Consider the following 15,018-nt stretch of genomic DNA (forward strand, 5'->3'; position numbering starts at 1 on the left):
ACATACTATGTGTAACATAACTGTACGAAGATTATAACGTCGGCTTTATTTCCGCTAGTTGGTCGATTACGCTGCAGTTACGCCATGAACCGAAAGCGAATAAGAGCTGCGCTATTGCTGCAGCGGAAAGCCGTAGCCGTCACCCTGTTAGCTCTCATTTCTCAGACTTTCGCCTAGCAATAATACATCGGACAAAACATACCCGCGTTGTAAGTTCTGAAAGCGACGCCCTGCTCTGCCGCAACTGTTTGGCAGGCAGCACGCCCACAAAAGTGAAATGAGCAGTTTCGCGCGCGTCCGCCGCCTGCCGCAGGCATAGAGGTCTGCCACAAGGCGGCCCGCGAGGGTGCGATAAGCGACGCGTGCGCGAAGCCGGCTCGGACCGGATAGCGCAGCCCGCGGCTCTGGCCGTTGCTGCTGCCAGGCAGAGCGGACGAATCTGTGCCACCTTTGTTTGCAAACTAAGCGCGTGGCTGTCACGACAGACAGGGTTGCTCTGGCCTACTTTCTCACAATCTGCCCTTATACTTACAAAAAAAAAACATGAAGGGGGGGGGGGGAGAAAATAGCACGAGGAATGGACTGCGAGCTGTCGTCTGTTGTTGCCAGCAGTGTTGACTGACCGATGTTTTTGCGCCGCCTTTTCCACTCTTTCTATCTCCTCCCTTCTCTTTCTCCCCTTAGGGCAATGCCGGACGGGACGGCAGGTCCATCCGGGGCCTTCCTGGACAGAAAGGCGAGCCGGGGGCGAAGGGCATGAAGGGAGACTTCGGGCTGCCCGGACCGAGGGTACGTGGTCCACGCTCACTTTTCGACAGCTCCGTTCACTGCGGTATACTGTCATGTTAGCTCGAACCGGACCTTCTCACCGTCTTTTACACCGCGATCTAGGTTTGCCACGTTTCGACGTGTTTTTCCCAAACTGTCGTGCGCCTCTTTTTCTCCGGAAACCAACGCGGAAAAGAGAGGGTCTTTCAAGAAAGCATTCTTAAAACTTATGAGCGCGGGACGAGAAAGTTGAGGCCCCGACGTTAACCGTCTAAGTTCTACGTGACAGTACAGGAACGCGAATATTTTGCGCCGAGAGAGTCGATTTCTTTGGGATTGAATTATACAATTTCTTTTTTAAAAAAAAGTAGCAGTTTCACCCGAAAGGCGAAGCATGGATTGCGATAGCAAATTAGTGGACAGCTATACGAAGTAAGGATAGAAGTTTTATTTACCGCATAATATTGCAAACAGAGGCATACTAACTAAATTAACGAGCACGGTGTCACGCGCGCACAAGGAAACAAGAACACATCTCACTCGATTATCGCGGAAACTCGCTGCCAAACGCTTGAGTGAGAAAGCGCGGCAGCAGCAGCGAGCGAATTGATATTCGTTCTGCGTCTCGCATCAACGCAAACTAAGCCGCGAAAACACAGCACACGGCGAAATCTATCCCCGTCGCAGATGGTTTTCAAAATACAGCCAGAGTAGAACCCCCCCCCCCGTCCCTCCCCTCCCCCCGGATTCTTGCGCGCGACGGAAGACGGCGCGCTTCTTCGCCACTTTCCTCCTTTGCGTGCTCGAGATTGAGCCGCGATCACCGGCTCACCCCCGAACGCTTTCACTCGCACATACGGCGCACGGCGACGATTTCATCGCCCTTGGGATTTATAGGAAACCTCACGGCGACGCAAACGCCGAAGGCAGAAATGCGCCTGGAGTGTCCATATAATTGTTATCGCAATAAAAAGTTATTGAAGCCGACCGACTATGGCTTAGAGATGTAAAATTTTATGAAATTTGAGGCGCGTGAAAAAAAATGGTTTCTTTCATGTATCTTTTCTCAGAAAAATATGAAAAATTAAAAAAAATACAATTGCGTACTGAGCTATAAAAAACCCGACACATTTACTTCTATAACACTGAAAAGAATATAATCGTTACATTATTGCATCACAAAAGTCCCAGCAGAGCTTCTGGGTTCAACATATAGGCGCAATTTCGCGTCAAGGCATTTATTTCACATCAAAGCGTCAAGACTGACATTTGTATCAATCGGTCCGATTCATTTCCGCTTGACGCGTCAACGCTTCGCTGTGCAGCGGACGAAGCCTTCCGGAGATTGAGGTTCGAGTGCATGCACACAAGTTCTTGCGCGCGATCCCCTGCGAGCCTGTTGCGTAGCTTTGCGTGCACATTTCCAAACTCGGACCAGTTTCTTCCACATGCCGCAGCAGAAGGGGGAATCTTCAGTGCGCGACAGGCGAGGGGGCTCAAGCGTTGGTTGAAGCAAAGTTCTTACCACCACGTGGATGGATCCAGGTGGTGGTGGTGATAAACATTTATTACTTGAGACTTATTTACAACACTTCTTGTGAGGGCGCTCAGGCGCGCGTAGGGTGGCCGGGAGTTTGTGGCCCTAGGTGACCCTCAGAGCCCAGTCCACCAGCCGTGTCTTGTCGGCTGGTTTGGAGCTAGACACCGCGGTCTCCCATCCCTCGACGTCGGTGAGTTTCCACTCAGAGGGTGGCTGGAGCTCAGGGCATATGAACATTATGTGATGGAAGTTGGCTCTAGGCGCGCCGCAGAGCGTACATTCCTGTCGTTATAGGCCTGGGTGAACCAGGGCGAGAAAGGTGCTTGACAAGCTCCCAAACTCCTTTTGACCAAACTTTTAGATACGTCGAAAAAAGTCGCATCGCAACAGAAGAATTCTGCGGGGAAGCTTTCTTTTTCCTTCAATTTTTTCCTGGTTGAAGAAAACAAAATAAACCTGTTTATTCTTTCCTCGAAATTTTCAACGTTTTTTTTTATTTTTTTTTTTCAACCGCTTACATCTCTACTATGGTGGTACGTTGATATGGTCTGTCAGCTCAAAAATGAATCACTTAAATGCCCTTTTATTGCGATAGCAATTATACGGATACTTCAGGCGCATGTTTGCCGTCGCCGTCGCCTTGATGTTCCATATGCCGGGTCTACCATGTGGCCATGACGTACACAGTACCGGCGCTGTCATTCGCTACGGCCCTCCGACTGACACGGCAGTCGTGCGACCATATCCAGCAAGTTGGTATGCTCGGCGTGCGCTTCGACGCAGCATGCGGCGGATCCTGTTGAGAACCTGTTGAGCGCGGCTGCTGATGCGAACGGTCGTACGACGGATCGCACGCAAAATGGCACCATGTGTCTCGCGCTTAAAGTCTAAGAGCAATAAGTTGTCGCCACGCGCCGTATGCACTAGTGAAAGCGTGCGAGAGTGAGCCGACGATCGCGGCTCAGTCTCGCGCGCCCAAGGGAGGAAAGCGGGGAGGAAGCCCGCAGTCTTCCGTCGCGCGCTAGGCTGCGGGGGGAGGGGAGGGAGGGGGGCGTTGTAGTTCAACAACTGCGTATGGTGCAATTGCGCAGGCTGTATCTTGAAAGCGATCGGCTTTGGGGGCAGAGTCTAGGTGGCGCGACGGCTCGTAGCTTTGCGTGTGTTGTGTTCTCGCCGTTCAGTTTGCGTTGAAGCGATAGACAGCACGAAGGTCACTTCGCTCGATGCTGCTGCTGCGTTTCCTCACGCCAGCATTTTGACAAAGAGCGTCCGCGGTCCTCGACTGTGCTGTGTGCATATTTGTCTGTGCGCGCTGACACCATGCTTGTTAATTTAGTTAGTAGGCGAGTGTTTAGAAGATTATACGGCCGATAAAACTACTATCCTTATTTATTATGGCTGTCTAGTAATTTGCTAAGGCAATCGATGCTTCGCCTGCGAAACTGCGACTTTTTTTGTCTTCCTTCTTTTTCTCGCGCAGGTAAACAACGCTGCATTAATACACCGAACAGTGTTGTAGTATATTGTCACGTGGTGGTGACGTTCAAGAACACAGTAGCAATACTGTGAAAGACAAAACTAACTTTTACTGGGCGCACCTGTGCCCACAAAAACAGGCTACACTTATAGCACAACGGTAGCGGCGAACACGGTCGGCGATCGTCGAAAATCTCATCAGCGGGTCAAGCGCGTCGGCTTTTATACAGCAGTCGTCGAATGTTCCAGACTAATCGTTGGGACCCGCGTGCCTTCCACAAAGTTCTACACCATTCGCGTCACGCGATGAAATCAGATAACACAAGGTTCGGCGACAACAGACAGCCGGGTAGAAGCATCGATAACTTTCCAAAAACTTCGGATACATACAGGCGCGTCCCGCGCTGTGTGTTTACATTTGTTAGGCGGCGAAACGTGGTCGCCCGATAAAGATAAGTCATCATCATCATCAGCCTGGTTGCGCCCACTGCAGGGCAAAGGCATCTCCCATACTTCTCCAACAACTCCGGTCATCTACTAATTGTGGCCATGCCTTGCCTGCAAACTTCTTAATCTCATCCGCCCACCTAACTTTCTGCCGCCCCCTGCTACGCTTCCCTTCCCTTGGGATCCAGTCCGTAACCCTTAATGACCATCGGTTATCTTCCCTCCTCATTACATGTCCTGCCTATGCCCCCCATTTCTTTTTCTTGATTTCAACTAAGATGTCATTAACTCGCGTTTGTTCCTTCACCCAATCTGCTCTTTTCTTATCCCTTAACGTTACACCCATCATTCTTTTTTTTTTCCATAGCTCGTTGCGTCGTCCTCAATTTGAGTAGAACCCTTTTCGTAAGCCTCCATGTTTCTGCCCCGTAGGTGAGTACTGGTAAGACACAGCTATTACACACTTTTCTCTTGAGGGATAATGACAACCTGCTGTTCATGATCTGAGAATGCCTGCCAAACGCACCCCAGCCCATTCTTATTCTTCTGATTATTTCCGTCTCATGATCCGGATCCGCCGTCACTACCTGCCCTAAGTAGATGTATTCCCTTACCACTTCCAGTGCCTCGCTACCTATTGTAAATTGCTGTTCTCTTCCGAGACTGTTGAACATTACTTTAGTTTTCTGCAGATTAATTTTTAGACCCACTCTTCTGCTTTGCCTCTCCAGGTCAGTGAGCATGCATTGCAATTGGTCCCCTGAGTTACTAAGCAAGGCAATATCATCAGCGAATCGCAAGTTACTAAGGTATTCTCCATTAACTTTTATCCCCAATTCTTCCCAATCCAGGTCTCTGAATACCTCCTGTAAACATGCTGTGAATAGCATTGGAGATATCGTATCTCCCTGCCTGACGCCTTTCTTTATTGGGATTTTGTTGCTTGCTTTATGAAGGACTACGGTGGCTGTGGAGCCGCTATAGATATCTTTCAGTATTTTTACATACGGCTCGTCTACACCCTGATTCCGTAATGCATCCATGACTGCTGAGGTTTCGACAGAATCAAACGCTTTCTCGTAATCAATGAAAGCTATATATAAGGGTTGGTTATATTCCGCACATTTCTCTATCACCTGATTGATAGTGTGAATATGGTCTATTGTTGAGTAGCCTTTACGGAATCCTGCCTGGTCCTTTGCTTGACAGAAGTCTAAGGTGTTCCTGATTCTATTTGCGATTACCTTAGTAAATAGTTTGTAGGCAACGGACAGTAAGCTGATCGGTCTATAATTTTTCAAGTCCTTGGCGTCCCCTTTCTTATGGATTAGGATTATGTTAGCGTTCTTCCAAGATTCCGGTACGCTCGAGGTCATGAGGCATTGCGTATGCGGAGTGGCCAGTTTCTCTAGAACAATCTGTCCACCATTCTTCAACAAATCTGCTGTTACCTGATCCTCCCCAGCTGCCTTCCCCCTTTGCATTGCTCCCAAGGCTTTCTTTACTTCTTCCGGCGTTACCTGTGGGATTTCGAATTCCTCTAGACTATTTTCTCTTCCATTATCGTCGTGGGTGCCACTGGTACTGTATAAATCTCTATAGAACTCCTCAGCCACTTGAACTATCTCATCCATATTAGTAATGACATTGCCGGCTTTATCTCTTAACCCATACATCTGATTCTTGCCAATTCCTAGTTTTTTCTTCACTGTTTTTAGGCTTCCTCCGTTCCTGAGAGCATGTTCAATTCTATCCATATTATACTTCCTTATGTCAGCTGTCTTACGCTTGTTGATTAACTTCGAAAGTTCTGCCAGTTCTATTCTAGCTGTAGGGTTAGATGCTTTCATACATTGGCATTTCTTAATCAGATCTTTCGTCTCCTGCGATAGTTTGCTGGTATCCTGCCTAACGGATAGTACACGGATAGATAATAACGGAAAGATAAGTACACGTGTCAATATCATCCACAATGAATAGCAGCGAATCGTAGCAGGCATTGAATTTGGTCATCACATAGAGTCCGATGCAAGTCCTGTATTGCTGCGTATAATTCCTGCATATGGCTTTACTGTACTCGTTGTTCTCATGCGCACTAATGTGAGTGGTTATGGTTGTGATGCCAGCCGTGTGAACGCGCACGTAAACTCGCAGTCGCGAAACGTGACCTAACGGTACGCGACAAAATATGGTAACTTTGAAAGGCCGTCGACGCTAACTTTTGCCCCGGCTGGGCCACTTTTGAAGGTAAAGGTATTTTTTTCCAACGGCTTCTGCGACAAGGCAGCATATCTCACATTATACAGGGTGTCCTGACTATCATGCACCAAGATTTCAATATATACGAAAGCCACGTAATTGGAGCGGCCAGTCACGCGGCAATTTTCCGTGTATTCGCGGGCTTCTTTCACCCTCGGAAAAACACTTTTATGTAGCACGTGTTGAGCAACAACAGAAAGCTGTATCGGGAGCTTTTCATGTCGCTCTGCAATTTTCTGTTTGACAGTTTTCATCGAATTGTAATATTTAAGACGTTGATTAATTAATTAATACTGATTATGTAATTATGCGAAAGGCAAAAATAATCTGAGTATCTCCAAGCGACGGCAAACAACATTACCTTGGTTCTGTATAGCTACGTGGCATTTGCATATTTTTTACATCTTGGCACATGATATTTGTGACACCCTGTATACGTGTATTAGAGCCTCACAGCCCATCGGGCCCAGTCCTGGTTAACCTCCCTACCTTTCATTTATCATATGTTCTCTCTCTCACATGCCGTGGAAATTCGCCGCATGCCAACGCTGCGCGCTCGGAGTGCTGCAGCATGGCATGCTTTGGTGATGTGCGGCGAAGCGGAGGTAGAAAGCGACGCCGAATATGCAGCACGGGCAGACTTCAATAATTCATATCACCCATAAAGCAAAAATCGGAGAACCACAAGAATAAGCAAAGAGTGTTCCATCGATTGCGTAGTGCGCTTGCTCAGCATGCCTGAATGTTCACATTACGGTTGGATTCGTATCAAAATGCACTTAAACGGTTTCTTTCTTTTCAAAATGATATTACATCATGTTGTCAGAACAGCGTCATTCTCTAAAATACGCAATTTCACTATAATCGATTCCTGTTAAAGTTATAGTAAAAAGAAAAACTGTATTTGCTTTCAAAAAACTGCAAATATGAGACTACAAGTTGAGGATGCATCAAAAGCAGTTCGGTGCACTTGGCCCTTGCGCCAGAAAAACCTACAAATCACAAGTTCAGTGCACAGCTTTCGAATAAGCTCTGCTATTGAAGGCGCCTCTTCGATCCGATGGACCGAGTTTGTAGAGATTCGGGCGCACATAATATTTCAAGTAATTTTTTCCTGTGACTCCATGTTTTATTCAGTCAGCACACGTTGGAAGGGCCGTACAAGACGATAAAAATTTCCCCTGACGAATAATTTGTAAAAAGGCTCTGCGCTGTGCGTCTAATATGCCATGATTTCTAAAGTAAATTCTGAGACGGTCGAGCGGCGCGTCTCGGGACACTTGGAATGGAATAGGGAGCTTTAGATTATGAAGCGTAAACGGCTTGAGTGCGCAAGCCGCATTGGTTCCCGTCCCAAGCAGAGTTTGAGTTCTTGCGTACGTAAGCCGGCTTACGTCATTGATTCACGTAGAAATCCGTGATTATATAGGTCAATTGCAGAGAGTGAGGGCGGTACATCTTCGCCAGCACACTCAGTCTGACACATACCGTAAGGTGCGTTCAGAACACGGGGCCATTATAAGGCAGGGACATCTCTGTACGAGTGGCTGACATTTGTGAATACGACTGCCGCTGAAACAGAATAGTAAAATTAAATTGTAATGGTTTAACGCCTCGAAACTACGCAGTGGGTTATGAGAGACGGCGCAGTGGAAGGCTTCGGATTCCTTTATTCATTTGACAACATGAGGGGTTCTTTAACGTGCGCCTCCGAGTACACGAGCGGCTCTTTTTTTCTTTTCTCCTGTTTTTTTTTTTTCATTTTGCCCTATTGAAATGCGGCGGCCGCATTCGGGAGTCGTACGCGCGACTTCGTGCTCCGCAGCAGAACGCCACAGCCACTGGGCCGCCGCCGAGAGTAGTGAGTGAAATAAGGATAAGAATTAGTGAACTACGCCGCATAGCAGTAATCCTTGGATCGTTTATCTGTATACCGCGTATGGACATGATCTGCTTTATACGCAAAGAATGCGAGCTTTCGCTCGGCCTTTTATGTCATAAATCGTCTATGATGCGTTGTGTGCATGGGTGCCTTGGCTACGTGATTTGTACGAGCTTCGGAGAAAAAAAAAAGGAAGAAATAAAATGGAAGAAAACCCAGTGCAACTGCTGGTGCGATAAGTATATGGTATATCAAGGAACGTTAGCGAAAGCTCAGCATCGCCCAATAAAATCCAAGCATCCTACAATTCTTACTCTTGCCTTCGATTGCAATTTTTACCCGCCGCTGTGACTCAGAGGCTATGTGGCGTTCCGCCGCTGAGCACAAAGTCGCGGGTTCGTTTCCCGACCATCCACCGCAGTCGCATTCCTGTAGGGACGGAATGCAAAAAAAGGCTCCTGTGCTCAGTTTTGGCCCGACGTTAGAGAATCCCATGGGAGTTAAAATTATTCCTAAACTCTCTGTTACGGCCCCTCTCATTGCCGCCGTGTTGCTGTGGGACTTTAAGCCCCGTTATTGTAGCCGTATTCCTTGGTGGGCTACTTGGCGAACCGTAGCTGTCGGAAGTGGGGGGGGGGGGGGGCAAATTGGCGCACACCGACGACGGCAATTCAATTCGAGACGAGCGCTCATCTCTTACGTTATGCTCTGTGTACGTGTATCTATTACCGCCCCTCTTCCATTAGCTGTACTCCATTAATTGACGAATTGCTACATTTTTATTATTTTTCAGAATATTTCTTTCTTGCTCTGTTTTCTCAGTCAGCCTATACGCCGCTCTTCTTTGGCTGCCTCATGTAGCGAGTCTGGAGGCACTGCCTAAGGAGCGTCGACCGGAAATATTCTTAACCCGCCGTTAGACACGACTTGTCTTTCGCTCAGACGCTGCGAATGTACCGGCGTCAGGCGGCGAGTTCTTCCTTATTTATCCTTGCTCTTCCCTGCTCTCGTAATGTGGACACAAGTTTTTACGGCACCCGTTTCGTTCCGCTCATCGGGTGCCGAGGGTGTGTGTGTGCGCGCGCATATGTATGTTTGCGAAGGCAGCGCTCGACCAGGCGACCTGTGCGGCTTGCGCAGGGCGACAAGGGCAGCGTCGGCCACCCGGGCAGGCCAGGAGAAGATGGCGCCCCGGGAAGGCCCGGACCTACGGTGAGTTTCGTTCGCTCGTGTCGTGTCGTTGATGTTGAACTTCAAGGGTCAGGGCCGACTTCATGGGGCTGTCTGAGTTATCGTTTGTAAAGGTTGGAGGGAAACTGCTGGCTTGTTTCACATGGGCAGGGATGAAAGCCGACGCCGGGGATACAAAGAAAAGATACATCAAAACATGGATACATTAATATGAGAAGCGACCAGACATTTCATAAGACGCAGAAAAGCGTAAGCGGCATAACTTTGAGTATTTTATTTGTACATACTACAGCCTCAATGAAGCTATTGCAGGAGTGGGATGAACAACAAACATACAGACATTATAAACAAGCTTGCTTGAATTCTTTCAATGGTAGTGAACGGATGTGGCTCAGTAATGAATTCCAGATTTCAATTGTTCATGGAAAAAAAGCTATATTTAAAGGAATCAGCGCGGGCAAAAAAGGTTGAGATATTTACGGCGTGGTGACTCCTTGTAGATGAGGGTTTGGAAAAAGTCAAAGAGTTATGTAGAGAGGAGAGACGAGGAAAATTGATTACCTTGTGAAGCAATTTTAGGTATTCAAGTTTGTGACGCTCTGCAAGAGGAGTGAGACCAAGTAGTGGAAGAGAATTAGATGGCGAACAGTCCTTGTCATATCTCCTACAAACAGAACGCACTTCTTTTTTATCTTTTTGCACTGATTCTAGTTTTTTGACGTCACAGTGTCTGTATGGATTCCATACAACGCAGCCATATTCGAGCGCGGGGGGAATGAGGGTTTTATACGTTGGAAGTTTAGTTTCTCGAGGAGCAAGACGCAGCGTACGATGCAATTAACCTATAGCAGGGAAGAAGTTTGGGCGTGTTGGTGGGATACATTCAGACTAGGATACATAGCGCAAAAATTTTCACACAGGGACAAGCAGAACACAGGACGAGCGCTAACTTTCAACAATGGATTTATTGCAGCTGGTGAGTACATATATACTCACTGGGACGCCACTGCAATAGAACACACTGAAGGGAAGGAGGAAAAAGACAGTCATGTGACCATTATGCCCAAAAATTCAAGCTCTTTCCTTGATAAAAATAGAGACGGCATGCTAACGCACTCGTCACCTGCTCTGGCCATCTCGGCTGCTTCCACAATTTCCCTCGTAATCTTATTCCTGTGGCGATCGACAACAACAGTTTGTTTTAATAGCGGGAAGAATGGTGCCTTCGCGTCACATTTTCTACAATGGGCAGCCGGATGCCCATCTATTGCGATGATATCTGATCTAATGATCTATTGATCTAATGATCTATTGCGATGATATGTCTCGGATAGTTCGCTGCTTCCAGACGAGCTACCTGCTTGAGGTACAGTTCTGCACACTCTAAACTCATAAAGAGAAGTATCGTACGTTCTTTCCTGTCATGCGCTCTCTCTAAGCCATGTGCTCACTTGCTAGATGAAGGCCTTAGTAAGCAGGTGGCTCGTCTGGAAGCAGCGAACTATCCGAGACATATCATTATCTCGGTTTCTGAAGGCCTGCATCGTCAAAGGAAACTAACTTCACGCATGAGCGATGAGCAGAGAGCGGATGATGAAAGAGAAAGGAAAGAAGAAAGGGACAAACGAAAAGTGGCGGTAATTCCCTACTTTCACAAGGTTTCCCACAACCTAAAAAAGGTTGGGCAACGTTCTGGTGTAAACTTTGTGTTTACAGCACCTAACAAACTCTTGAGGTTGAGTGTGATGAGCTGTCCCATGAGGAAACGAAAGCCTAGTTGCGCTACCGCGCACAAAGATCCTTTTGTTACATGCACTCGCAATGTTGTGTATAAGATCCCACTCTCATGTGGGAAGTACTACGTGGGCCAGACGGGCAGATGTTTAAACGTGCGTCTGGCGGAGCATAGCAACAAAGTGGAGAACATCGCAATAGATGGGCATCCGGCTGCCCATTGTAGAAAATGTGACGCGAAGGCACCATGCTTCCCGCTATTAAAAACAAACTGTTGTTGTCGATCGCCACAGGAATAAGATTACGAGGGAAACTGTGGAAGCAGCCGAGATAGCCAGAGCAGGTGACGAGTGCGTTAGCACGCCGTCTATATTTTTATCAAGGAAAGAGCTTGAATTTTTGGGCATAATGGTCACATGACTGTCTTTTTCCTCCTTCCCTTCAGTGTGTTCTATTGCAGTGGCGTCCCAGTGAGTATATATGTACTCACCAGCTGCAATAAATCCATTGTTGAAAGTTAGCGCTCGTCCTGTGTTCTGCTTGTCCCTGTGTGAAAATTTTTGCGCTATGTATCCTAGTCTGAATGCAATTAACTTAGTCTTTTAAGGGTCTTGTTACAGGTGACATCAATGTGTTTCGACCATGAAAAATCGTGCGTTAGTAGGATACCTAAATGTTTGCATTCGAACACTCTGTTTAAAGTAATATTATTAAAGGCATAGGCAAGGACGGAAGGGCATGAGTGTCGTGCAAAGGACATGGAGACAGTTTTGGAAAAGTTGATATTCATTTTCCATGCTTTGGACCAGCTATAGAAGTCAGCGAAAGAATTGTTAAGGACAACATGATCAGTTGGAGATTTAATTCTATGATAAAAAACGCGATCATCTGCAAAAAGGCGTATTTTAACTGAGGTGTGTAGGGGGATATCATTAATGTAAAGCAGGAATAAAAGAGGACCCAGTACTGAACCTTGGGGAACCCCTGATGAAACAGGCATCAAGGGTGAGTTGGTAGAGTTGAAACATACATATTGCGAACGCTGGGAAAAAAAGTCGGATATCCAGCCAGCCAAGGATGAATTTTTTAGTATAGCGAACAGCTTCTACATAAGGTTAGGGTGTGATTAAATTTAGTTGCGTCAATTCTTCAATTGTTAATGGTAAAAATGATTGGTTGAAAGTGTTAGTGGAACCGGGGGTGTAAACGCTAGACACTACACGAATTAAAAAGGTGGCGTGATGTGTGGGTAGGTGGGATGAGAAGTTTCCCATGTAGATGACTGAAGTCGTAGTACTATTCATGAAAGAGGCAAAGTCTAGTGATCCTGCAGCGATGATGAAATGTCTCGAGTCCACTAGACACTTTAATTTGAGCAACGTTCTTCTGAGGACTGTGCCTAGATGTTATACAACATGCTGCACGATATTGAATAGTTTCCAATTTGTTAATTACGCATATTTGATTAGGACTCCAAAGCGCAGAGGCGTATACAAGCTTCGTCTGTCTAAAGGTTTCATAGGCTTGTTTTCGTATATAGAGAGGGCACACTGCAAGGTTTTGTGTTATAAATACGAGAGATTTTCATGTATCAACTGCTAATTTGTCCATGTGTAAAGACCTGAAAGATTATTTGAAACAGTGATGCCTAGTTAACGATGTGAGTCGAGTAGTGCTGTATACTTCCATCAGCTTACATTTGTTAACGTGGAGTCTAATTAAAGAATTGGTTCACCATCTTTCAATTAGTGTTACGTCTTTTAGTAGCGCCCCTGTCTGGTCCTAAACATAAGTTATGCGGCGGCAAACGACGCCATCGTCTGCGAATATTTGGATGGGGGAGGAGATACTAATAGGAAGGTCATTAATAAAAATTTTAAAGGAGCAGAGGTCGCTTAACTGAGCCCTACGGAACGCCGGAGCTGACTTTCGCGATGTTAGAACGACAAGTGCCAACAACAGTGAATTGTGATCGACCGATCAGGACTGCGCAGCTAACCGAGACTAGATTTTGAGGGTCAAGGTTTAGACAAGAGAGCTTTTCCATTAGTTGCTGATGTGGGGAACAATCAAAAGCTTTCGCGAAGTCTGAGTAGATAACATTTGTCTAAACTGAAGAATCCAGGTTGAAGCCTAGACCGGTTGTAAATTCGAACAATTGAGTTTGTCCACATGAAAGACCGGGACGGAACCCATGCTGGTTGTCGAAGAATAAAACTTTATTGTCAACGTGGGGTATGACGTGCGCATGTATTTTGGGCTGAAAGAGCTTGTGATTGCCAACAGCGTACCTGTGCACTGGCACTTTCCGCAGGGGCAACCCGGAGCCAAGGGCGAAAAAGGCAGCGTTGGAGAAGCCAGTCCACCTGGCCTGATGGGGATGCCGGGGTTGCCCGGACCCCCCGTGAGTGCAACACAGTACATGCCTCTGGTGGAACCGTGTCAGACCGCGTACTTGTAGCGCTGCCAGCTTTGACGAAGAACGTTACTGTATGGTGTAAGAAGGCGAACTCGTCACTCAATTTATTTCTTGACGTCTTTCTTTTTTTAATCGAGGAAATGAGGAAAAAAATTCAAAGCAAGGCAGATTATCACGTGTCCGGAGTTAAGCATACCAACCAATCTACTCACGTGACCTGACCTTTGCAGCAAGCAACATGCGGAAAACCCTGAGTGAAGGTGACATCGATGAATCTTACAGTGGATGACGCTTTTGTTTACAGCACTGTGAGGGAATGAGAGAATAAACTTTATTGTACAAAGGAACTGGGACATGTCGGGGGAGGCACAACTGTGCGTATCACCAAAAGATGCCGAGGAGCGAACGCTGTTAGAAATAATTTGTGAGCCCGTGGTTAGCTAGCTTCTCTATACGAGCGTCAAACAGAAGTTTGACACTCGTCGCAGAAGCTCTCCGTCAGTCGACGCGGTACACTGTGGTTAATACGTGATTTGTCCATGTCAAGTGTCAGCCGGCCGCGGCGGTCACATCTCGGTGGAGGAGAAATGCAAGAACGCTCGTGTACTTAGATCAAGTGCACGTTGAAGGACCCTAGCCGGCCAAAATTAAACCAGAGCTCCCTAATACGGCGTCCCTCGTCGTATTGCCTTGTGACGTTAAGACCCACAAATCAATCGTATCAAGCGTTCGCATCCATCATGGCGGGAACGTGTATACGGAGTGAAACGTTCCTGTGCACTGAGTGCGCCGCACATTCTGTCACCTTATGAGCAAAGTTGCAGGTTGCTTGAATGATGCGCGCTTAGCAAGGTCATGGTTCTGAAGTGTTTTTTTCTACACTGCTTGCGTGCAGGGAAAGCCCGGACCCCAGGGAGAGAAAGGAGACAAAGGCGATGGCGTAAGAGCACTTGCGTTTGAACGCTTGCCTCCCCTGCGCGTTTGTGTTGCATTGCGCGTGACCTTTTGCCCGTCTTTTTCGTTACAGGCGTCGGTGCGGTACATGAGACAGGCAAGTGGTCCGTCGTCTTCACTAACTGTGCATTTCTGCTGCGCCCATCCCTGCTGCGCCAGCATGCACTCCTTTACCGGGCATGCCGGCTGCATCATACGCGAGCCATTACGCCAACGGGTGCTATGATTTAAACAGCCTGGTACAGAGTATGCGTCTTTTGTCACTGAACAGAAAATTCCTCCGCATTCTCTAGAATTTCTTCAAGGCTAACGGACTGCTTGTACTTATTTCATGCTTCAGAAAGTTAT

At 47.1% G+C, this 15,018-nt stretch overlaps 1 protein-coding gene across 6 annotated transcripts in view; it reads left to right on the forward strand.

The window, feature by feature from the left end:
- Positions 1-15,018, forward strand: part of LOC142579011 (uncharacterized) — a 465,789-nt gene that overhangs the window by 389,424 nt on the left and 61,347 nt on the right. For all 6 annotated transcript variants that reach the window (XM_075688787.1, XM_075688827.1, XM_075688796.1 and 3 more), the window contains 5 exons: positions 685-789; positions 9,513-9,584; positions 13,612-13,701; positions 14,612-14,656; positions 14,744-14,767. In XM_075688787.1, the coding sequence (XP_075544902.1) occupies positions 685-789; positions 9,513-9,584; positions 13,612-13,701; positions 14,612-14,656; positions 14,744-14,767 (336 nt within the window). The remainder of the gene's footprint in view (positions 1-684; positions 790-9,512; positions 9,585-13,611; positions 13,702-14,611; positions 14,657-14,743; positions 14,768-15,018) is intronic.

Source organism: Dermacentor variabilis, chromosome 1, assembly GCF_050947875.1.
Source record: "Dermacentor variabilis isolate Ectoservices chromosome 1, ASM5094787v1, whole genome shotgun sequence".
NCBI lineage: Eukaryota > Metazoa > Arthropoda > Arachnida > Ixodida > Ixodidae > Dermacentor > Dermacentor variabilis.